Consider the following 24,348-nt stretch of genomic DNA (forward strand, 5'->3'; position numbering starts at 1 on the left):
CGCTATGGACCGTGACCGGTCTGGATTGTTTTAGCGATTGCTTTCATGAGAGGCCGTGAATTTTAATCTGATCTTAGCGACTTGGGCCATGCTAACGTGGTGATAGATCAAAAAGCAAGGCCGCTATCCTCTATTGGGAGTTAGCCTACAGCCGAATGACACACGGCAGAATCAAAGAGTCGGAACTATGTAAGTAGTTATTTTGGTGTTTAGCCAAAGTCTGTTTGCTCTCAAAAGTTAACAAAAATCCATCTTGAATAACTTTAACATTTTTAGTCTATGTTTTATTTGGAGGAATATGTTCTTGCGTTATACAGCCATAATTGACATTTACTTTGAGTAAAATTCAATCACGTTTTTAAGAAATATCTTTCTATTTTGAGAATTCTTTGTGGAAGTTTAATATAAACCTCATTGCTACGGTATAATAAATCGCAGATAAGTGTGAAGCGTTTTAAAATCTGTTTAGAACGTCAAAAATTTAAACCAGTATAACAAATAATAAGCTGTTTTTAATATGAACGATTTAAACTCCTACATTTGTTTATTATATATTTAATAATGCTTATTGTAAGCATTCGGCATTCCAGAATCTTATGTACCTATCTTTGTAGGCAGTTGGTTTTTGCGTAATCAATTCCCTTTTAGTATTAGTGTTCGATTTGTGCCCAAAATATTGCGAATTATCACTTCTTAAAATACATGTCCTAATGGATGCTCCATCGTTTTTAGATAAAAACATAAAAATAAAATAATATAAATATGACGTTATTCTTCGCGCGCTTTTTATGACATAAACAGATCACTGTTTTAGTTTCTTAATAATATGTCGCCAGGCGCGTTTGTTAATTAATCAATCAGCCTGCACCTGTTTTAGGACAATGGTTTAAAATATTTTATGCCTTGGGATGTTATATCGAAGAGAAATGCCTCGAAAAGCCGATGCACTTGTGTTTCGTGATCCACAACCCTGATAAAAACAAAAACAAGGCTTTCCAGAAATTTCTCATTATAAAACAACCTTGCCATACCTTACTAATTACACATAATAAATACAATGTTGAATTAAACGTTTATTGATTAATAATTCTATAAATTAGGGCATTTTAAGCGTTGTGTTTTTTATGCGTTAATTATTATTATCGCCATTCTAATATTATTTATTAATTCAGCACCAAGTCTTAGACGAAAGGTTATGTTTGTTATGCTGATAAAAGTGTGTCAGTTCGCAGAAGATTTAGCTAAATGCGAGCAATATTTCCCCATATAAATCTTGATTGGAAAATTTAAGCCAAGATTATATGGTCGCCTTATTGCACGTATGTGTCCATTTTTGTCGCCGTTTTCTACACGACTTTATTGTTTGTTGTTGGTGATATTTTTGGCTGTTCTTGTAAACTGTTATGCAAAACATCTTTGGGCGCCTGATAATGTTTATCGTTTGATTTCTTAATATTATCAGTACATGTAGCTTATTTTTGCACACAGCTGAATATTCTGTTATATGTTATTTAAGGGGAGGATTTCGTTTAAATGTGTAACTTTTTTGCGACCGAATAAAACGTAGTTCCAACCGGTGCGAGGAGCATTCTTACAGCGCGTATGACGAATCACGAAACGCAGAAGAGAAAAGTTGAAGGGCAAATTATTAGGATAAGCGGATCATCGACGTGCGCCCAGCAGTAGGTCTGCTAGTTCTAGTAGGCTACTCACAAATTAGAAACGAGCGTTTAAACACAGTTTTTAGCACGTTTTTTTACAAGCCTAAATGATGCATAAATCGGATTAAAATAAGGCAGATTGTTATTAAGGGATATTATTTTTTTAGTCGCAATAATTTTTTAGTTGGCTAACATGTAATATATAAACTTGTAATACCGTTATTCGAATACGATAACAAAACTGCTTACGGTAGTCCGCGTTATAAAATTAAACTACCAGAAGAAAATACTATGGTTAATTTTGTTGCGAATTAACTAAGTTTGTGCAATGTTTTAACGAAATAGGGCACAAATCTTTATTAATAGTCCGCCATTTTTAAATAACGTAGCAATAATTGCTTAAAATTAGTTACTCTTTAAATTATAATTTAATATGTAATCAGGCATCGTAGCAATTTGTGATCAAAATTATTTAATCGAAATTGTATTGTTGATAAACATTAGTATAAAGAAACAAGTCACTGTATAAAAAACAAACTATTGCAAAACCTATGGTCGATTAAGTATGCAAGCATTGTAAATAATACCTTAAGCAAAACCTGTTACAACAAAGGCTGGGCAGTAATCACCAGTTTGTTTTATGCATGACTTGTAAGGACGCATGTTGTGATGTAACCTACGCCCGGCTATTTGCTGAACAAGATATTTGTTGTGACAAAAAATTAAGTGATTTGTAAAACAAAGTTTTTGTGCTCTTGTATCTTAAGGGTTTATTTCTAACATTTTTTTATTGTTTTTAGAATACAATAATTAGGGTAAATCAATTGCCAAGATCAAAATTCACCGAAAAGGTAAGTTTATATGTAGTTTTATAATATATGTTAGGTGTTTTTTTACAAAAGAAAAACAAACATTTTTTAAAATATTTTTAATACAATTTTTTAGACAATTAAATTTAATCTCAACTATTTTAAATTTTATTGCGAAAAAGAATTACAATCGTAACTTTGTACGCTTATACGGAAGTCAAAATTCCGATTATCATACACATGTTTTAACCTTTATGAAACTTAAGACACTTATGTTCACGGTTGGTTTAATAAAAATATCCATATACGTTTAAAAAATTAAAACGTGTAGTGGTAATGTAGAATTATAAAACGAAAACGTAAATTTGATCAAAATATCTTTTACAGGATCACGTATTAATTTTAACAAATAAAGCAAAACATTTTTAATGAAACATTTTAATAAAACCTTTTTATTTTCTTACAAAAATTTTTTTTACTGTCAAAGTGAAATTAATTCCATAAGCAGACCTCAATAATATGTCACATTTTCAAACATATGCGTAAGCGACCTTCAAGCCAAAAGATTTTAGTATATTAAACTATGACGTAATATAGGTTGATATTTTTTTTATATTATTTGACGTGAGAGCCGATATAAAAATTTCGACAAGATATTGTGCGGTTATATCTTGATTGCTGACGAAACAGCACTCTAGTGCGACAAACTACATTCCATAAGCCAAGGAAAGTTATTATTAGTTTTTTTAGACTAAAGTGCATAAAACATTTTAGTCAATCCGCACAAATCTATAGGAATCACGTTTCTTTCAGTTTTTTTTTATGCCAAAAAATGTAATGAATAATGAAAAATATTATTTTTTAATTTTTTTAGGAAAAAAATTACTTAAAAAATTTAACTAACTTTTTCATTTTTTGTGTTGCGCTAAGAATAAGTTATTTAATATATTATAAGCGTGGTTTATAAATCTGAATGGGTATAATTAAAATACTTTAGGTTTATTTTTTAATAGTTTTTTTTTGCATTAAAATTGTTCTTATGAAACTTCGTATTAAATACTTGGACGAAAAGGTCAAATTTAAGTTTCGCAAACGACATAATTTTATATTCCGTATATTGCTAACTTAAAACCAAGATTAAAATTTCTTTGCGTTACAACTTCATTTTTAAAGTGAAAAAAAAGTTGACCTTTTGAATTGGTTTGGGGAGAAAATTTTCCATGAGCGGAAATCAAAATACTGATAATTTCTATTTAAAGTAACTATTTAGCCCAAACCTTTAAACTTCACGATTAAAAATCGTTTATTTGGGATCGTGGGTGCCTATGACGTCATATATGCATTGACATTTAGTTGCTGACGTCATTATCGAAAACCTTGCTTGACTATTCGCGAAAAGATTTTGCGGTCGCGTCCAAAATTAGACTACGTTAACTTTCTTAAACAATAACTTCGAGCAGATTAAAGCGTCATCTCGCATTGCCTTGGTTTTAAGAAAGGCCGTTTATGATGGCGAAGATAATATCTGCGATCTCACCAAGTAAAAATAACATTTAAAATCCGCCACTGACGGCTAAATATTTATGCACGAATGTGAAGTTGTTTGTCAAAACTCGCTGCCAAACAAGTCGCCGTGATTGGTTCTTGTATATTATTTCTCTGTGGTCCGAGTTACGATTTGCGTGCGACTTCCACTCACCGAATATAAACAAGGATAAGGTTCAACAATAATCGGGCCGTTGTCAGCACACCGCGCGTACCTATGTTCAACAGTGCTTGTCTGATCGCTCTGTGATGAGGTTTCAGTTTTGTTTTTTTCGGGAAATTTTTTTCGCTTTTTAAAAAAATCTTTATTAAAAAAACACAAAAATGGATTTTTTATTTTGAATTAAATTAAAAAATTTATTTTATTGAATTTTTTTTCTCTACCAACATTTTAATATTTTTGTAAGTCTTGAAGTCCAGGTCGAACCCCTTTTACTTCTAGCTTAAAAACAAAATTATGTTATTATAACAAAATAAGCCGATTATGGTGATTTAGTTCAACTCATTAGATAAGTTATGTCGCGTGCGCTTTTTCCTATAATTGCGCGTTGTTTGTGATAGATGGCTATAATATACACCCCAATATAGGTATTACGAGTTACTCGGGCGTAAATAAAAAGACGAAATTCTAGGTCGATGATTTGGAGGATCACCGTAATCTGTGCGAAATCCGACTTATCTGCTTAGGGTTAAGGGTGACGAGCTTGGAACTAACGACCCGATCGTTTGTCAGCATTTCGCTCTATCTTGAGCTTTGTGTGGAGTTTGCCTAAATAAACGACTGTCGGGCTAGGCTAAGATCATGCCCGATAAGCCAGTCGTGATTGGATGGCGGGCATGGCGCTAGTCCAGGCTAATTCGATTGATGTCGCCCTGCCGTTTCACCTGGTCGCGCTTTCTACAGCCTTGGGTTGTTTTATTTGTTGGGGGTAGTCTGGCTCGGCGCAGTCGGCAGGAATTTTAATAGGTTAAACGATGCGTGTTGGGTAAGTCACGGTCATGGGTTATCTTCATGTGCCTTTAGCGGTTAAGTAAAGAGCGTAAATCTTCCCCGCTATCTCTTACCTGTCGTTTGAAATCGTAATTCGACCCTGGCGCCGCGCTGATGTCACAAAGGCCTTTGTTTTGTCACACCGAAGCGGGATTAGCCGAAGAAAACAATTTATTTTCATCAGCAACTCTTCTTTAATGGCCACGGCCTCTTGATGACCTTTAATGCCTGATCGACTTTCTAGGAAATTTAATAAACAGTTTGTCTGGTCATAACAATAAGTTTTCTCTAATCAAATAAAATATAATAATGTTAAACATAAATATATTAACCGTGTGCAAATTTTCGATGCTGGCTATCGTCAACAACACGTTCCCGCTCTATCAAGCAAGCCTAAACAAACAGTCGCGCCGTGACAGTGAGTCTTAGTCCGCTCTCTGTAACGCCGGCAGATTCCACGGGATTTTGAGAAATGAGTTTTCTGACCCAAAATCGCGACCTCGCAAAACCGCGCCGCGCGTAGTACCAATTATGGAAGTCTCTTTGTTTATCGAGTCGCTTGCGGAGTGAGGAAAAAACGGGGGCCTCGATGGGTAAACACGACGGAGCGTTTTTACAGCCCCACTCTGTATATACTCGCGCGGGTGTTTGGCTTTGAAAGCTTATAAGATTCGCTTTTTGCGACGTCAAACGTCACACAGGACGATGAGTTCAGATGTTGGAAAGAATTTTTATTTAGTTAGTTAGGGAGGATGGTGCTGTAGAAAGGTTAAGCGAAAAAGTGTCGACGCATTGACGAATTTGTTTTAAACGTCAAGTTTTTTTTAATATAGAAAGTGAATAAGAAATCATAACGATCTAGACTAAAAATTTAAGGCAATTAAAACAAAAATTCGTAATGTAAGATCGGTTATAAAGACTTAAGCACTAATAGTTTATAATTTTTGAATTAACACTATAAGCTCATTAACAATTAGTCGTTTAAATATTTATGAACGTTTTATTTTATCGACTACATGTTTTTAAACCTTTTTTCTAAAAAATTTCGACTTTGTTTATTTTTGTGGTGACTCAGAAAACTTTTTGCTTTTTTGTCGCGAATTTTAGTTAATCGCTATCTCCTTAGACTGTGTTAACCTAATAAGCTTTGCATAAAATAATATTTAGTATTTTTTTTTTTTTTGATAAAATAAAAAAAAGTGATTCGCTAATCAAAATATTATTAAAAATGGCGATCGTCCGTGTCAATCAAAAATGGCGTCGAAATTTAATTTTGCAATTTTTTTGTTTGTTTATAGCATTGAATAAATATGTAAAATAACATTTTTAAATTTATATTTTTTTTTCTAGTTTAAAAGCTTGATAAGTTGTAAAAAGAATGAAGAATTTTATTACTGCGTTCTACTAATTCATGGTAGGTGGTATTCACATTTTAACTTATAAAAAAATAAATATATATCGTAAAATAACTCTTTTTATAAAATTTAATTGTTTAATAAAATGTTAATTTAAAAAAAAATATTAAATTTATAAATTATCTATAAAATACGATAGTGTATGAATGACCGATATTTTTTTATCGTTATATGGCATTTTACTTGTTGTAGCTTATATGGAAAAGGTGAATAAATATTTAGCTCTAATTAAAGCCATTAAGTTTTAATTTAAATTTAATTTTATTCTGAGTGGGATTTGTTTAAACGAGGGCCGAGTTAGAGGCGTGGCCATACTTACCGATTCCTAATTATTTTTTCTTATATAGAAAATTAAACTTCCGACTATTAATCTTAATTAAAGTCTGGCGCACAGTGCAAAAATGTTAAAACACGAAGTAGCGTTTTATCTGAACTCGAACTAAAACGTGCAAAACTTAAACATAGGGTAAGTTGACATGTTTTAATAAAGAAGGTATGCTGTATAACCCGTTGTCTAAAACTCGCTTGTCACACCAGGTTAACGTTGTACAATGCATTTACACATGTTGACCTCAAAAGATTTACGCAGATTGTCGTCACGACTTCTTAATTTATCTTTTCGCGATTCCTTGCCAGCAGCAAAGGCAAAGTCGAGGCATTGAGCAAGCGCATCGCGATTCCTTAATCCCCTTTTAAAGTTGTATATGTGTCTATGTTTAAGTGTCTTTAAGGCCTTCTGTTGTTTGTTGACTGTTCAGAGACGAAAGGTTTCAACTCTGTGAGACTGCAAAATCGCGTGCGCGTATTGCTGTATTCCGCTTATTTCTAGGAAGGCGATTGCCGTCACATACCGTCCTATCTGCGGGCCATGCGACCAAGAGTTTGTCAGCGAAATCAGTAATTATAATCTTAAAACCTTGATGGAAATCAAGCCACCACCAGCTAAACATGTTGATTACCATTGCTGATATCGCATGAACGAGAATTCGCGCGCGTTGGAAGTTTGACTCAAAAAATAAAAAAATTTCTGTTAGTCCAATTTAAACAACGATATTTAATAAAAAAATAATTTAGTTAGAAAATATTTAATTAACTACAAAGAATAAGTTTAAGATCATAATTAAGTTGTCAGCTGTAAATAAATTCTGGTTTTAATTTGGCAGAAAATGTTTATTATCCTAATTTATAACATCAACAAAAAACAAATCATAAATCGTAGCAATATAGTAGTAATTAATTGTTTTTGTATAAAACAGTGTTTGTTAAAGTAAATCAAAAATCGCAATACGGTTTTCATATAATTTGTAATAACACACGTAGGCAGATTTTCGCCTTGTTCGAATGTTTAAGTTTGTTGCTGGAAATCTTCATCTCTTGTGGCGTTGAAAGGTCACAAAAAACTCCCCTCTAAACCGTGTTTAAATATTTTTCAAGATCACAAACTTGTATTGTTATTAAGCCACGAATCTGGCTTTTGTCACATGCTATAAAAAAAATTTTTGTTGCTGCTTGTTAAAAGTTTAACTACTAACAAGTCACATTGCTTTGGTAGAATCGTCATCGTTAAATATCCAATTACGATTTTATCAGGACCATGTATGCAATGAAGTCATATTGTGTAAATAAGCGCGATTTACGACTTTTGGGGTAGTAAAACTTTTAATTTTGTTGAAAAATTTGGTTTTATTTTTTGGGTTTATTAGGTGCTTAATCAGCAACTTTAAAAAAATTCTTGATTTAATTTATTAAACGATAATTTTTAATTTAAATTTGGCTGTACCATTAATAGAATCTAATTTAATTGCCTTAATAATAAATACAAAAAAAGTTTAAAAACTAGTAAATTGTTACTAAATTTATTTTATAATTTGAAATAAAAAATTGTGTTCTATTTTACCGTTCTTAGGTAGAAAATGCTTTAAAATAAGGCTGCGGTTTTATTAGTAAGTAAAGTTGTAAATTCGTTGGGTAAATAAACAACTGGCTAATCATTGGAAAAAATCAGTGGGTTAGTGTGTATTTCAGTTGGCCTATTTCACCTCCCCAACTTGCGACAATCATTTGTGGAATCTGATTGGAATTCGTGTTTGGCTTATCTCATAAAATGCCTGGTGCAAGATAACAGACTACATGCAAAAACGTTGTTTTAATTTCAAAAATCATTTGTTGTTAAAATCTCATCAATATACTGAAAATAATTTTTACCTACAAAAAAAGAACAGCTTTTAATTATAAAAAAGTACAATTGTTTTATATATAGTAAAAATATGGTATGGGATACTATGACACATTTTTGCATTATCTGGAAAATTTTGTTCCACTTTATCGTTGCTACGTGTGAAAATTTCGACATGTGTTTACCCCAAGCCCCTTATAAGTACACAATCGAACCCCACTCGTGGCTCAAGTGGGGTTTCAATGACAAACGTTTAGATGTGGGGCATGGCTGGTTTCGACTGATCCCCGTCCAAAACACACAACGCAAACTTGACACCCGTCACAGATTTAAACTAATGTTATGCCGATTTCATGCTTAAAAATCCTCGTTTTTATAGACCGTCGATGAGCGATAACCCTTGAGACCCAATTTGGTAATCTGTTGAAAGCTAAATAAGCGATTAGCAATTTAATATCACGGTGCGTCTTACCTATGTGTGTGAACATTCAAAAAACTGGAGTTGTTACGAATAAGCAAGCATGGGGAATGGGTATAGATAAAAGCTAAACATCGTGCTAGCTGAACAGCCCCGCGGAATAGGCCTTTTAGGTTATTATAATACTTTTATCGACAAGGGCAACAGTTCGGAACGGCAATGAACGGAGAGTTTTGTTTGTTTTTTCGCGTATTTGCGGTGCTAAGCGCCATACCGGTAAAACTGAAATACGGTTGGGAGTTCCAGTTCAACGCAGGCGAAGTGCATATCTTGTCACTACAGGCCGAATAGTTCGTGAATGATTCTTCTTTGTCTCCGAAAACATGATTGTTTGCGAGAAAAAACTCGTTGACGAACTGGAAAATCGTTTCAACCGGACCGGTTTTTAGAACTATATCAAACAACACAAAAACATGTTGTTTTATGCTTAATATATCAATTATTTAATCTTTAAATGCTAATAAATCAGTTTATTCTAAACAAACCTAACTTTCGCGGAAAAAGTATTGTATGAATACCATATGTGTAATATACCCTCAAAAATACCAAAACTCTCTCTTATTTAGCCTATATGTTAAATAAATTATAAACTATTTGGACTTAACAAAATTCAATTTTTTTTTTCTTTGTGCTTAAAGTTTATTGTATTTTTATTATATTAAGCGTATTTTAAATCATACAGGCTGGAAACTTTTCAAATCTGACCAAACTAACGAAATTTTCTTCAGCGTCCGATCAAGTTTGTTCCAGTTTCGAATCCGCTTCTTTGCTGTCAAAATTTTGCGACAAGTGCAAATTTGCTTATATTTTACACGGTAAGATTTAAACATAACAATTTAAAATTTATTTAAAAAAAATTAAATGTTTATACCATATTGTATTCGTATATTTGGTCATTTTAAAAATAATTAGTAATTGTGTTAAAAGAACACATTTCTAATAGATAAATGATAACATTACTGCACTTATGTTACCATCTACTTTTTGCACACTACACCACCCATTTTTAATGTAATTTATGCTCTTGTAATAATATAAAGAACAAATGTGCAAAATTATAAATTATCTTGACATTGTGTTTGTATGAATTACTATAAAATTACATGCAAAGTTTTTTTAAACTGACAGATTTAGCCTGAGGGCTGTAGAATAATTAAACCGCTTCGAAGTATGATTATAATAAATTATGTAATACTGCGGTTTTAAAAATCGTTTTTTTTTATTGTATTTAATTTTGTTATAGAAAAAATCGATTTTTCTGAGCATTTGGAGGATCCTATAAAACCGGCTTCTTGTGCTGATATATCTCGCATTGCTTCTCTTATATTATTTGGTTCCGAAACTGTACCCGTCAGGTAGAATATATAATTATACGTTTTTATAAATTAACATGTAAATTTCATTTATTTTTTGTTAAATATATTTGTATATTCAAAGTTGTGGTCTTCTTTTTTCTTGATCAAAACCACGCATTTTCTAAAAGAAAAGCATTTGCAAAGATTAAGTAAACTCAATTTACGTCGAAATTACAAGTTACAATGGCTAATAAGAATTTGTGTTAGAAACTGACCCAACGAAATTCCTTGAAAAAAATTATATCGATAATTAGGTCAACATATTTGTCGTCCAATCGACGTAGTTAAATATTTACGGACAGGATGACAACTCTGAATTTCAAGAAAATTCTTGACAAGTCATCATTGGCCACTGACCTAAGAAAATGATTTTAACAAAACCGGCAATTTCAATTTGTAATTGGGTTCTTAACCCAGCAATTAAGTCTGTGTTGATGGGAGCGTGCCAATGGACCTGACATTAGTTTCTTGCTAATAAGCGGAAAGGTTATTAATAGCTGGTACCTGTCGCGAGGTCCTTAGATTGTCCATAATTTTTAATTCGCTTCAAACCGCCAATTTCGGCCAAGGCAATGTTTATTATTAAGTAGTTATTAAGCTCGCTTTGTCAAACCTTTTTCTACCTTAAACCCTTCCATCATTTTCACGCCGTTTAAATTCGCTGGAACCGCACTTTTCCGCGAACCCGCGTGATTTTAATCATATAGGGCAGAGGGGTGTTGCCGGATGTAATTTCTACCTGAATGGACAGTTACATTGTTAATGAATTTGTATATACATCACGTTTACTATATATATATATATATACGTATATGCCTTTATTTCTTTTTAACAGACTTCATTTACTGCTGGATAAATTGTTCGAAACTTTGCTTGAAGACGAAATAAATTATATTTTAACTAAGTTTGATTGGACAGAAAAGGAATATTTAAGGGGTTATCGTTTTAGGGTAAGTATTTTTCGACAAAAAATATGGTTTATTTATATATTATGTTTTACGAAATGTTAAAACTTGAACTATATGTATAGTAATAATCCATTAAATAAATACTACTGCCATTTAAAGCGTTTAAATTTCCTACATGTTTATTTTTAGTCAAATACCCAAAGTTCAATTTTGCCAGTGTCTTATTTTGAAGAGAGAAATATTCTTCTTTACTTTTTGCGCTTTAAAGAGACCTCAGATATTACTCAGAGCATAATGCTAGCGGATTATCAGGTGCTTATATTGCAACCGTAAGCTTGTGGCTAATCTAACAAGGGTTGATATTTTTTAATTAAATTTTAGAAAAAAATTTTAAACTCAACGACTGCAAAATAATTAGAAACTTATGACTTTTGCTGTTTTGTGATTTTTAAACCCTTGGCTATTTTTAACAATTAAGAAATTTATAAAAACTCATTAAAAAATTACTTTTTTAGGATCAAAGGTTCTTGTCTCTTCCTTCCTCTTTTTCACATCTCAAATCTCCATCCTCTCCTCCATACTACGTTAAATCAGAGGCAACTACGTCACTAGACCTTTCTTCCTTGAATAATGCCACACGTCGTAAAAGTTGTACTTCGACCTTGTCCAACGATAACACAACCTTAAGTAAATCGATCAAGATGGAATCTTCAAGCTTTAAAACTACATTTGAATCTTCCTTGAAATACTCAAAAAACATTCCCAATTTTTTAACTGAAAATGAAAATCCAAAATTACCAACTATTGTTATCAGCGAGGATAAAACAAAACAGGAAGATTGTTATTTAAATCCTAAGCATGATATTGAAAATACTCAAACAAATGTAGAAGAAGATTTAGATGAGTATGAAGATGCTGATACAACGTGTTATACAAGCAAGCGAAAAAGAAGACTAGATCATCCGTTTCGATTAAACTATTCTATGATAAATGAAAACAAGCCGACATTTTCTTCATCGTCAGTCGACTATAATTCTAAAGCTATGTACGAGTTATATCAGAACCAGTACCAAAGCTTAGCTTTGCCTTGGATTCTAGCACGATGGAGAGCAGCACAAAACAAGGCAAACGAAGCCGCAAGTCAAAAAGAAAATGGCGACGAGAATAATAACGAAGCACTTCAAGAGACAGAGTGTCGTACCGACGACGCTACTTACAAGCCTTCGAATTCTTTAGATATTAATGTTTACAAGAGGTCGAGTTCTATGCCACCAGATATAGACAATTTAGATAAAAAGGAAATATATGAAATCGACGGGTCGTATTCCGACCCCGGAAAAGTATCCCCGACTTGCGTTAAAAAATCTCGCTCGCCAAATGATGATAATTTTCAGTGCCAATCTGACTCATCGGATTTCTTGCCGGATCAGAATGAATCTAAAAATTCAGAAGACCTAAGTTGCCAAGATACCTATTCTGCCGGTAGCTCTACTTCTAAAACTAGTCGACACAATTTTTTAGATAGACCGTTCTCACCGAAAGATTGCTCTGTTCCAGGTGGAGAAATTCATGGCGGTGTTTGGATTCCAACTCGATCCCGAAATTGCCATCTTTGCGGAAAGGAGTTCAAAAATGTTTACAGGTTAGGGTCACTGGATGCTTTTATATTATTTTAACAAAATGATACAAAATATTCTAGTTAACTTGCAATCCTTGTCAAAAACAAGATTATTTAAATTTGGAACCATAGAAATGTTTACTTTATAGTCTAATATCTAAATAACTTTACAGTGTGAAGCTGCATATCAAGAACGTTCACTTGAAAGAGATGTGGCAGTGTGCCGTTCCGGGATGTAATGCAACATTTCCATCCAAGCGAAGCAGAGACCGACACAGTGCGAACGCTAATCTTCACAGGTAAGTGCCAATTATGAATTTGAATATTTGAGTGACGTCAATTCGCGTTATTTTATTGTTGTTAATGAATATAAAGTCTTATTACAAATTTTAAAACATGCTGTTTGTAGTTGACTTAAGAATCTTGATTTAATCTTTTTTCTTTTGTTCTTGCAATGTTTCCACAAAACAAGAATCAAAATCGTTATAATCCATATTAGAAGCTGTGGTGTGATTAGTGATAGGTCATTAGTGATTATAAAAACCTTATCAAATGAAAATCATACGTATATGATTCTATATAATAGGATTATACATACACGTTTATGAGTTTATCTGAAAGAAAATCCTTTGCATTTAAAATAGATTGCTTCACGGTTTTGCTTTGACTAATGATTTATCTATTTTAGCAAACTACGACTTCGAGGCTTGTACAGCGACCCCCGGATTTGTAATCAGACACAAGGAATGACCGAGAGATTAAAACGACAGTTGGCACCTTCTGCATTCACTAGTCAACCCATGCAAAGCAAACCAGTCAAAACGAATCAAGAAATTGATGAAATTGTTCACGAAAATACTGTGGAAGAACCTACAAATACTACTCAGCTTTCTAAAGATGAGAGTTCGTCGGATGTTGGAAAATCTTTTAATCTTCCAACTTCCTTAAAGGACAAGGACATTGGGAATACAGCGCACAGCGACACGTCAAACAATTACAGAGCTGTATACGAGAAAGTATTTAAAGAGGCGATGAAAATTTATGAAACCAACTTACAGGCATCACCAAAATCCAAATATGCTGGCGATTTTTCTGGTCACAACATTAACACCGACATTTTACCTCCCCATTTAATACCAGGCTTGCCCTTTCCTAACCTTCCCTTTACTAATGTAGACCACACCCATTTAACTCAACCTAACAGTCTAAAATCTAACGTGTTAGACCATGATAAAAAAAGATCTTTGAGCACAATAATACCACCAGGCTCTCTTTACAATTCCGTTAACGTCGATTACACAAATCTTACAAAATCGCTCGCCAGAAAATATTCCATGGGTTCGATTCCGAATTTTAAATCTTCACCGACAAACGGTTTATCGGCATTCAGCTACCCGCTTTTAACAAATATGAATCCACTACTGGCGACTGCAAAACCAGATTCAAGTCCGCGTGCCATGTTCCCTTGGTCTCCTAACTTTTTACATAGTGTAGACAGAGAAGCTGAAATAAAATCCCGTGATTATAAGGACACAAAACCCATGAAACAATCCGGTTCTGTTCAAAATTTAATTGCGAAAGAAACTTATTTAGAAAATAAGAGAAGAAAATCAGAACCTGTTGGCCCGTTGCAACATTTAAACCTTTCTGTTCCAAGCGACGACGAAAAATCCAGGCGTCGCGTTTCTATGGCAACACCGGCCATGTTTTCTCACGACAAGTTTCCTTATTCCTCTTCTTTGCCGGGATCCAACATGGCTGGACTAAACTACTTGTCTTCTTTGTGGGGCAACCCATTAAAACAAACACCTAACTTTCCAGTGGGGTTTCCTGCGAATTCTCACAGCCAGCAAGATATTGCTGCAGCGGCATTAATAAACCAAAATTGGATGAACACAACCTGGCTAGCTGCCGCAATGAATGCGCATAAAGCAAATAGTAACTTATCTCAATGCAATTCCTCACTTTTTAACATGTCAGCAAGTGGTTCGACTAACAAGGCATTCAGTAATGAGTCGGACTCGCGGTTGATTAGCGACTCTCTGTCGCCATTTAGTGGGGTTACAGAAATGGACGATCCGACATTGTCAATGGAGGGAAACACGTGGAAAACGGGGCCAGTACAGTGCAATATTTGCAAGCGAATGTACAGCAACAAGGGCACTTTGCGAGTTCACTTTAAATCAGTTCATCTTAGAGAAATGCACCAATGCACAGTTCCAGGGTGTGACATGATGTTTACTTCAGTTCGAAGCCGTAATCGTCACAGTCAAAACCCTAATTTACATCGAAGTCTAAATTATCGCTCGTGATCGTGATTATTGCATGACAATTTGCCATTTATGTGTCCTAAAAGTTCCTATGTTTAAATATGTTATTCTGCATTTTAAACTTAACTTGTATTTAGGTACATTAATTTATTGTACATTTAGAAAGTAGGCTAGCTTATTTATACTTCTTTTACCTGATTGTATTATGAATTATATGATTAACATGACTCAAATTCTAGATTTAAAAAGACTGATTTCACGTTTCGTAAGTGTTTTATATATATTTTTGTTCTAAATTCTGAATATCAATATTCTTCAATACCTTTCAACACTGTGCATAGGACACAAAATTTATTGAGCCAAGTAATCCTAACCATTACATTGTGTGCCAATTTCTAGCCCAAAAACAATTGTGCCAAACTGCAATTTATGTTTGCTAATCCCAGTTTACTAATCATCAGTTGTTTACTATAGCCCAATTGCTTTGTAGCTAATAAAAAGCTTAGATTGCATAATACTTTATAGTTAATCGAAATATTAGATCAAATGGAGGAACAAACAAAAAAAATTTAAAGCAATAGAGTTTACTAAAAAAGGCAAATTGACTGCAGATAGGATTTTATTACACCTACATTTTTATTATTGAAAATCTTTATAAATAAGATCACTTAGCCGTCGTTGCAGCAAAATAACAGAGTTTTTCCGCTTAGTTGAACATACGCTTTTGAGGTCAGAAATACTTTTACTATCAGAAATATCCAATTCAGAAGACGGTTGAGGCAACGACAAACTTTTGTAACGTGGCTTGACATCATTCTTACATCTTACAGGCTTCATTTGATCTTTATTAAAAATTGTGGAACATTGTTCAGATGTACTAGGAAGACATGAGGTGATTTTAACCTGTTCTGACAGAATGGAATGATCGTTTAGATTGTTGTCGCTTTGATCATTGCATTCTACATATTTCAAGGGTAAGGGAATTAATGAAGTACTTTTATAAGTTCTCTGCCATGTTTTTGGCTTTTTTGTGAACAACGACTTTGATCTTTTGTTTTGGCTGCTTCTTTTCTTGTTTTTGGATATAGCGTTGTTGTTTGTGGAAGGAAACAAAAATGAATATGAAGGAGGTTTTAACGATGACAACGACGAACGTATACTACGCATAATACTTGATTTTCTGCTAAAGTTATCTCCAATTTCTACAACTGGGGTAAACTCAATATCGGGTGGTAAACCACTTGAAAAAATATAGGAATTGGAATCAATATCACTTGTAGGAACAATATCGGGCCCAGGGTTTTGACGAGATCTTGCCTCAGTTCGATAAAATAATTTTAAAACAAACTGAAATAAAACAAAGGTTAAAACAAGCCCAAAGCCAATGCCCAAAAATGTATAACCTATTATATAGGAGTTTTCTGTAGACGGACCTTCGCCGACAAATTGACTTTCAAAAGCTAAAAACAGTACACCAATTGCTGCCATTACGCTGCCTGTTACTAGTACACACATCAAAGCAGAAAAGCTCTGTAAACTTGTTACCAAAGAAAAACGATTCCCGTTGTTACGTTGAGAGTTTGTCTCAACTGCCCATGTTTGATATTCATTTGCAAGCTCTTCGTTCACAGTGCGTAAGTAGTCGTTAACAGAATCCGCCACTTCACCATTTCTTTGCTGCTCTCTTCGTCTTGTAGCTGGAATTCGACTTTCTCGTTGAGATGTAACGTTGTTTAGGTTATCGTGATTCGTATAAAACATGCGTTCTTCCAAGGTAGTTGTAGATATTTCTGAGCTGTTAGAACTCCTACGACCAGACACATTTACAAATACGTTGCGAGAAATAATATTCTCTAAATTCCTTGTATGCATAGGAGTAGAAGGTGCATTATAAAATGTTGAATCGTTTGTACGACCGAAACCCAGTGGCGTTTGTCTAAAGCCAGAGGTTGTGCTTGAAGGTGGATTTCGTGGTTGACGTATTACTGACACACAGGGCAGGTCGTTTTCTGTGCTAGTTTGCGCTGGTGATTCACTCATAATACCACTCTGTGCTTATTTGATTAAGCTCAAGTAATATCCCTTTAGAATTAAGGTTTGTCAAAACAATTATATTAGTTATTGGTTTGGTTTTATCCAAATTTACCCTTTTTTTAACTAAGGATTGCCTCTCAACTATAAAAAATGCCTTGGTATTTCTTTAAAACCATATTAAAATAAACATTAACACAAAAATGTGTAATTTAAATTAATTATTAAATATTGTTTAATTCAATTTCCTTGTGTTTTCCGCTACGTATGCATAATAACGTAAACTACAAAATGCAATCATGTTTGTAGAAACGCATCATTCTATGTCTGGCTTATATCACAACATTTGGCTTTTCAAAAAGCGGCATAGCTTATCTTACAAACAAAAAAAGCTTTTATAGATAACAAAAATTTTATTTGCACTTTTCAAGATCCATTGGCACTTTGGTATGTGTCACTTTAACTGCTCTATGTATTTAGTTGTTGAAAAACAAACAAGCGAGTTCTTTGACTGTAAAGCACACAAGTTGTCCAAACTAAATTTAATTTTTTGTTAATGTTTAATCCAATCTTTTTTTCATTATTGCTTTTGTGTGTGGTATACATATAGTACCACAAAAAATAATTACAGTCATAATATAGACTTGTGGCTTTTGTAATATATGCAGCATATAAAACGCTTTTTTGCCAAGATTCTGTTTTAGTATAGTAAGATTATTTGCCTGCGAAGTCGAATTCAGAACAAGATAAATAGAGTAGACTGGTTTCTGTTAGGTTGTATTAGATATTTAATATATTTTCGCTTTGTATAAAGAAATTCATAAGCAACTTTTACAATGGGATTTATCGAGAACACGGACGATATGATAGGTAAGAAAACCATTTAAAATGTAATACATATAGCTTAATAAAATAAATGTTTATTTACTTAAATTGTTTAAAATGATAGTGTTACTAAATTAATATTGGTTTAATTTTAGTATTTGTGGCATGTATTTGCGGAGTATTCGGATTTATTTTATTTCTTTCAACTTTATTCTTCATTGCTGATAAACTTGAAGTTTTCAAGTCCCAAAAAAAATCTAAACTAAGAAAGAAAGATCTTCAGAAATATGCAGTAGCAAACCGAAATGGATTTCAACAAAATCTCAAAAATTCACAACACCCAAATGATGACCCAATGTGGTTTTATAATAACAATACAGTTAATACAGTTATTCCAAGGGCTGCATCAACAGGTAGTTAAGTTTCCTAAAATATTTTTGTGTTTATGTGTTATGGTTTAACACAATTAACAATTTGTAACATTAATGTTTTTATTGTGAAATGAAATATTATTTGCTTAAAATGGATTATTTTTTAAAGATGAAGAAATTAATGACGACCACAACGCTACTGACACTTACATAAACGACATTTTTTCGGACATTATTTCCGAAAATGACGAAGTTCAGAAAACAAAGATAGAGTACGAAAAAAATCCAGATCCCGAAATTACGAAAAAATCAAAACCTTCGAAATTTCTTCATTACAAAAAGTCGGAGGCCAAAAAATCGAAAACGAAAGAAGAAAAGGAGAAAAGAAAAGTATAAATAAATTACTTATAAAAAAATAAATATGCTTTCTGACGTTGACACTGGCACTCTGCTCTTTAATTACATATTAATTATATTATAAAACACAAATATTGACTAACATTACCAATAACCATTTGACCAAAATAAAGTTTTATATTTTTAAGCATTTCTTAGATAAGGATTGTGGAGAAAGGGGTTTGATAAAAAAACGCCCCATTGTCGGTAAAATGGCGTTTTTGTGCATTTGGTTGTCAGTTAAATTTGTGTTCTGCTTTATGAAAAATGGTAAATGCTTTATGAAAAAATCTTATTAAACTTTAAATCTTAGATTGAAGTGGCTAATGAATCAAAGAAAGAATTAAAAGAGGCTTCGTCCAAAAATTTTACCATGGTTGCTTTGGAAGCTGCAGACAAGAAGGATCCGGAAAGAGATTTCTTCCACGAAGAAGACGAAGACAAGGTTAAGATCATGCTCTCCTTGGAGGATGAAAAAATAGAGAAGAAGGTCAAAGCAGACAAATCACAAATTCTTCAGTACGAAAACCCCAAGGTAGTGGATAAAAGTTACAGTTTAAGTGCTATATATGTTAAGGCACTTTATATCTTTATAATCGATGTGGAAAAGTCGAATGCGCGACCTAAACATAGAGTAACAAATGTTACCGCCAACCAAGTTTCGAGTTACCTGTGGCAGTTTTGGATATTATAGTTTACAATTGCCCGATAGTTATGCTGCTGATAAAGTGCTGGGTCAGCAGTAGTTTATACCGTTTATTGCGTCTTACTCAAGGGCGCTACAGCATGAAAGCAGTGGGGCTTAAACTCACGACCTTATGTGGTGTAGCAATTAACATCTTTTGTAGCATTCATTTTTAAATTAAAGTAAGTATAAGTTGAAATTTATAAATTCTCAAGCTGTACTTAACTTAAATTGTCTTTATTAAAAAAAACATTAGTAAGATATTTTAATTAAGCTAATTTTTAAACATTTTCTTGTTTGTAATTTTTTAATTTAATTTATGTAACGAGCGGGCAAACAATTTTTGTTTGCACAATGTAATATCGAACACAAAATTAAAAAAATGACATAGCTTTGTTTGCTGTGATGATTTATAGTAGAATATATTGCGTTTACATCAATATTTGTAAAACTAGGCGTTTTCATGTGACACTGTTCAAACAACAAGTTGTCTAATTGTGGCTTAATCATCGATGTTGATATATTGGTTTTAATATAACTTAACAAACAAAAAACTAATTACATATTTGGAAATCAGTTTGTAATGCGTTGCATGATATTCATATAGAAATCTGAAACTAGATATATTTTATGTTTTTTTTCTAACAAGAGACTTACTTATGTTCTTATTAGCTCCTTACTCGTGAACGACAAATGGAAGAGAAACGACGTAACGAAGAAGAGCTAAAAAGAAAAGAAAGTAAAAATAAAAAAATGGTGGCCTTGGAATCAAACTTCTCGTTCGGGAAACCAAACATGACCAGACAAGAATCAAATGTCGCAAGAAGAATTATAATATAACAAATATTTACCAAACTTAAAAGTCGCTTATTAACCTTTTGTTGCTATTAACCTATGTTAACATTTTTCATTTTCTTTTTACACGATTTTATTAAATTTTTATTTTAAGTTTTACGTAAATTGAATTTCAATTAAAAAAAAATTTAATTTTAACTAAATTTTAATTAAATTTTCTATTTCCATATAAGATGTAGTTTAAAAAACTCTAACGTAAATTGGGTTTAAATGTGCTCAGTTTTAAAGGTGACTGCAGTGCTTTTCGAGGTATGATTCATTTACCATTCTTATGCAGAATAACAATGCTTTGTATTATGACGATGTTGTGTTAGTCACCTCACGGTTCGAAATCACCATGTTATACTTTTTATATATATATTGTAATAAACGTACAAGTTATATGATTTACCTTTGCAAAAACGTATAGATTGCAACCGGATGGAAAAATGACGCGCTGTTGATGGTGATAAGAAAAACACGAATACCTTAACAGGGAAAAATAGTATATGCCATAGTGACTTAGAAACTTTATAAAATGCAACAACAACTGGGTAACAATGTTTATTATGAACCTAATTTAAGGGTACATTGAAAAAACATTATCCGGAGCATTAATAGTAAACTCAAACTGTAGTCTGTAATTGTACTAACTTGAGATTTAAAACATGATTGATCGTTATTATTAAAACAAAAATAAAAGTGGTTTTGTGTTTATAGAGCGTTAATTAAATTATTGTCTATTGTTGTCATGTAATCGGCGTTAATAAGATATAATTTAGCCAATAAACGGAGACACAGGTTAAGGATAATTTGCGGCCAATTTAGTTTAAATCTCTAATTAGCGATCAGAATTAGGTATATATTAAATAGCCCATAAACAAGTTGAACTTACGTGTATATAATGACATTTTAATATACTCAGCCAGTTTTATTAGGAAAGTATTAAAAAGATAAGGATTAAGTATTTATACTTAAACGTAAACCGAGGGTTTGCATTTCTTTAAGTAACTTTATATAGTGATTTTTAATAATAAAAGTTTTTGTGTTTATACGTCGGATTTATACTGATAAATAATAACAGATTTTTATATTTAGATAAATATACTTTACTATTTTAATATAATACTAAAATTTTGAGTTGGACAAACACTATGCATGTTAAGGTATGCATTTTGTTTTTTTGTCTTGTAAATCTTATAACAAGGATAAAATGTCAAGGGGAAACCTGCCCAACTCCTAATCCACATTGTGATTGCACCAACTTGAGATCAGACGGGGATATTGCTTGCTCGAATATCCAAGAAATTCCAGATCAACTACCAAGTGAAACTACTTTACTGGAATTAAACAGAAATTTTATTGGTCCGATATTGGACAACGTACAGGTCTGAATTTTTTATTTTGAAGAATTTATAGTTCATAATCTATGGACTTGTCGTAATATGTTTGCAACTTGTAACTATATGCCCCGAATATTTACTCGCGCACCACAAACGGCAGTTTTTTTTAATTTTAAAGGCCTATAAATTGAACAAACCTTTGGTAGTAATTTGGTAGAGACCTTTGGTGGTGTTTGGTATTGATCATTTAAAAATCTTAGAACGTTTAAAATTGTAGTATATTAAAACAAATACTTGTCATGATTTTACTAATATATTTGATATAGGTAAGCCGATTGGCATCCTTAAGCTTAAACACTTTGGTCCTATCAGCCAACCTGATTGAGTTAATAGAAGATGGTGCTTTTGAGGATTTGTATCAGTTGTCTTCACTAGATCTCAGCGAAAATCACATCACAGGTAAATCTGATAAAGATATTACAGTTAACATTTAAAATCATATTACATGTTATATGCTGTTAAGAAAAAATGGTTTAAATTTGTCAACTGTAGGCTAAATGCCTTTTGAATCATAAATTATATAAATTATAATACGTTTAAAAAATAACGTCTGCTTATGATTAATTAATTTATGTACACTAGACAAATTTTATTTATCTAAAATCCTTTACTGCTTTAGCACTTACTGATTCCACTTTTGTCGGGCTAAAAAGTTTGCAAAGACTTTACCTCAACGACATGACGTTGCGCGAATTACCAGCCCAAGTGTTTATTGAAGTACCGACACTTTTGTATCTTGATCTTGAAAATAACAGACTCGAATCTATTGGCCGGGAGTTTACCAGCCTTACCCAACTTACAACCTTATTATTGGCTAATAATCAGGTATAAACGTAAATTACTTGTTTTATGTTTATACCTTTAAATAAACGGAAATAAAAAAATGGCTATTTTAGATCACTTCAATCGTACGCGAAGCCTTTTCTGGACTTGTAGCATTGAACCACCTTTCTTTGTTTGGAAACAAACTCACAATTCCACAATCATCTTGGTTTCGAGACATAGTAGATAACGACGGCAATGTTGAAGTGAATAGCAGAAAAGCGACACCCGGGGTTCGATCGCCAAACCCTTGGCAGTGCTGCCCTGACGCCGTAGTGTATTATCATTTTGTTACCAACTTGGATAACAGTTTGCAAAGTTATTATCAGTTGGACTTAATCTGCACGTGGCCGATTGCAATATCAGGTTTACCTATGAGCACACTGACTTTAGAACAAATCATGGAAGTACCGTGTGTGAATTTTTCGACAACGACTACAACCTACCCTTATATAGAAGGTAAGAACACTGTGATTTATGTTTCCTATAATTTGGTGTTTATGTAAAAAAAATAATCTTGGATCACTACTATTTTACGACTATTGCCGATTCTCTCTTGGACTTTACGGTTCTTAATATTTAAGATACTGTAATGTATAAGCAATCAAGAATCTTTTTATATTTTTCGCAAAATACGTTACTTTTGTATAAAGATATGCGATAGGTAACTGTACATGTTCTAGATTATATTTTCTTTTTCTTTAAGCTTCTACCACAACTGAAAGCATATCAGGAGTTGTTCCAGCACCTTTCACAAACTTTCTTGGTGGAGTGGACGATGCAGGAGCGTTCTTTATTATATTTTTCATCGCTGTCTTAACGGGTGTTATGGTTGGAGTAGGTTGTTTTTTCTATCATAAAAAGAAGAATAATGCCAAGCAAATGGAAATGAACAATTTTGATGCTCAAAACTCAAAGGTACAGGTTATTAATCGACAGAATAATTAAATTTGGTCACTGATAATTGTGTTTTTACGAAACTTAAAGTCGTTGTTTAATTTTTAAAGATAATGAAGTCATAGGGCAATTAAGTAAAATGTACATAAAACTAAAGCTCGATTAAAGATAGGCGTCATACAATAATATTTACATTATAAAAACTGTTCTTTTTAACAGTACCACTGGGAGTTCACGAGAGTATAGAAATACTGTATAAGCAATTTTTACCCCTTAAACAAACCAATATGATTTAGACCAATTTAACGACAAGACCCTACAAACAAAACCCTCCTGCGTACGGGGCGACTGGTTATAACGGCCCCGAGCAATCTGAACCAGTCGACAGACCCACTAATGTTGCCCAACGAAATGTTGGGTCGGCTTATGCAATAGCAACTGACACTGATCAAAGTGAAGATGAAGTCTGGAATATAAAGCAAAGGAATAACGTTTAACAATAAAACTATTTCGAATGTAAACTTTACTGTTAAATGATAATAGTCCATCAGTATTTAATCAGTTATACAAAAAATGAGCATTTTATTGTGATGTTATATATTGTGATTTCAGTATTTTTTCTAATCAATATGCTACTTTTGGCATTATAATCATGTGTTATCGATATTATTTTGATCACAAACAGTTTTTAATTTATATTTATATTACTAAATCAAATCTGTTAATATAACAAAAGCTACAGTCATTGATGCGTTACGTTACAAAGTTAAGGTCTCGTTTTAAAAATTTGCTTTTGCTTTAAAGCGATCAAATTTGCCAATTAAGGCAAAAAGCGCGCTTTTGCTTTTATTAAAAAAC

The 24,348-nt window shown here is 32.7% G+C and overlaps 2 protein-coding genes across 4 annotated transcripts; both read left to right on the forward strand.

The window, feature by feature from the left end:
* The first annotated feature begins 55 nt into the window (after nucleotides 1-55).
* On the forward strand, nucleotides 56-15,735 carry LOC145752055 (zinc finger protein basonuclin-2-like). 2 transcript variants are annotated; one of them, XM_082568250.1, is made up of 11 exons: nucleotides 56-189; nucleotides 2,462-2,512; nucleotides 6,357-6,420; nucleotides 9,758-9,890; nucleotides 10,319-10,430; nucleotides 11,266-11,380; nucleotides 11,528-11,650; nucleotides 11,854-12,820; nucleotides 12,896-12,980; nucleotides 13,130-13,255; nucleotides 13,645-15,735. In XM_082568250.1, the coding sequence occupies exons 3-11, from the start codon at nucleotides 6,418-6,420 to the stop codon at nucleotides 15,266-15,268; spliced, it is 3,288 nt and encodes a 1,095-aa protein (XP_082424376.1). In that variant the 5' UTR covers nucleotides 56-189; nucleotides 2,462-2,512; nucleotides 6,357-6,417; the 3' UTR covers nucleotides 15,269-15,735. The 2 variants fall into 2 exon arrangements, with proteins under 2 accessions (XP_082424376.1, XP_082424375.1); XM_082568249.1 differs by having other exon boundaries at nucleotides 11,854-12,980.
* A 5,741-nt stretch (nucleotides 15,736-21,476) lies between these two features.
* Nucleotides 21,477-24,260, forward strand: LOC145752957 (uncharacterized). 2 transcript variants are annotated; one of them, XM_082569335.1, is made up of 6 exons: nucleotides 21,477-21,756; nucleotides 22,038-22,170; nucleotides 22,391-22,596; nucleotides 22,668-23,052; nucleotides 23,300-23,511; nucleotides 23,787-24,260. In XM_082569335.1, the coding sequence occupies exons 1-6, from the start codon at nucleotides 21,523-21,525 to the stop codon at nucleotides 23,985-23,987; spliced, it is 1,371 nt and encodes a 456-aa protein (XP_082425461.1). In that variant the 5' UTR covers nucleotides 21,477-21,522; the 3' UTR covers nucleotides 23,988-24,260. The 2 variants fall into 2 exon arrangements, with proteins under 2 accessions (XP_082425461.1, XP_082425462.1); XM_082569336.1 differs by having other exon boundaries at nucleotides 23,710-23,925.
* Nucleotides 24,261-24,348: the final 88 nt, after the last annotated feature.

Source organism: Corella eumyota, chromosome 5, assembly GCF_963082875.1.
Source record: "Corella eumyota chromosome 5, kaCorEumy4.1, whole genome shotgun sequence".
Classification (NCBI taxonomy): Eukaryota; Metazoa; Chordata; class Ascidiacea; order Phlebobranchia; family Corellidae; genus Corella; species Corella eumyota.

Excerpts from the sequence above, each read along its gene's own strand:
- LOC145752055 (XM_082568249.1), top strand. Across the intron at positions 12,981-13,129 it reads GAGTTCAAAAATGTTTACAG|TGTGAAGCTGCATATCAAGA; the intron begins GTTAGGGTCACT and ends ATAACTTTACAG. Across the intron at positions 13,256-13,644 it reads GCGAACGCTAATCTTCACAG|CAAACTACGACTTCGAGGCT; the intron begins GTAAGTGCCAAT and ends TATCTATTTTAG.
- LOC145752957 (XM_082569335.1), top strand. The coding sequence starts at position 21,523 with ATGCATGTTAAGGTATGCATTTTGTTTTTTTGTCTTGTAAATCTTATA. Across the intron at positions 21,757-22,037 it reads CGATATTGGACAACGTACAG|GTAAGCCGATTGGCATCCTT; the intron begins GTCTGAATTTTT and ends TATTTGATATAG. Across the intron at positions 23,512-23,786 it reads TTGATGCTCAAAACTCAAAG|ACCAATTTAACGACAAGACC; the intron begins GTACAGGTTATT and ends AATATGATTTAG.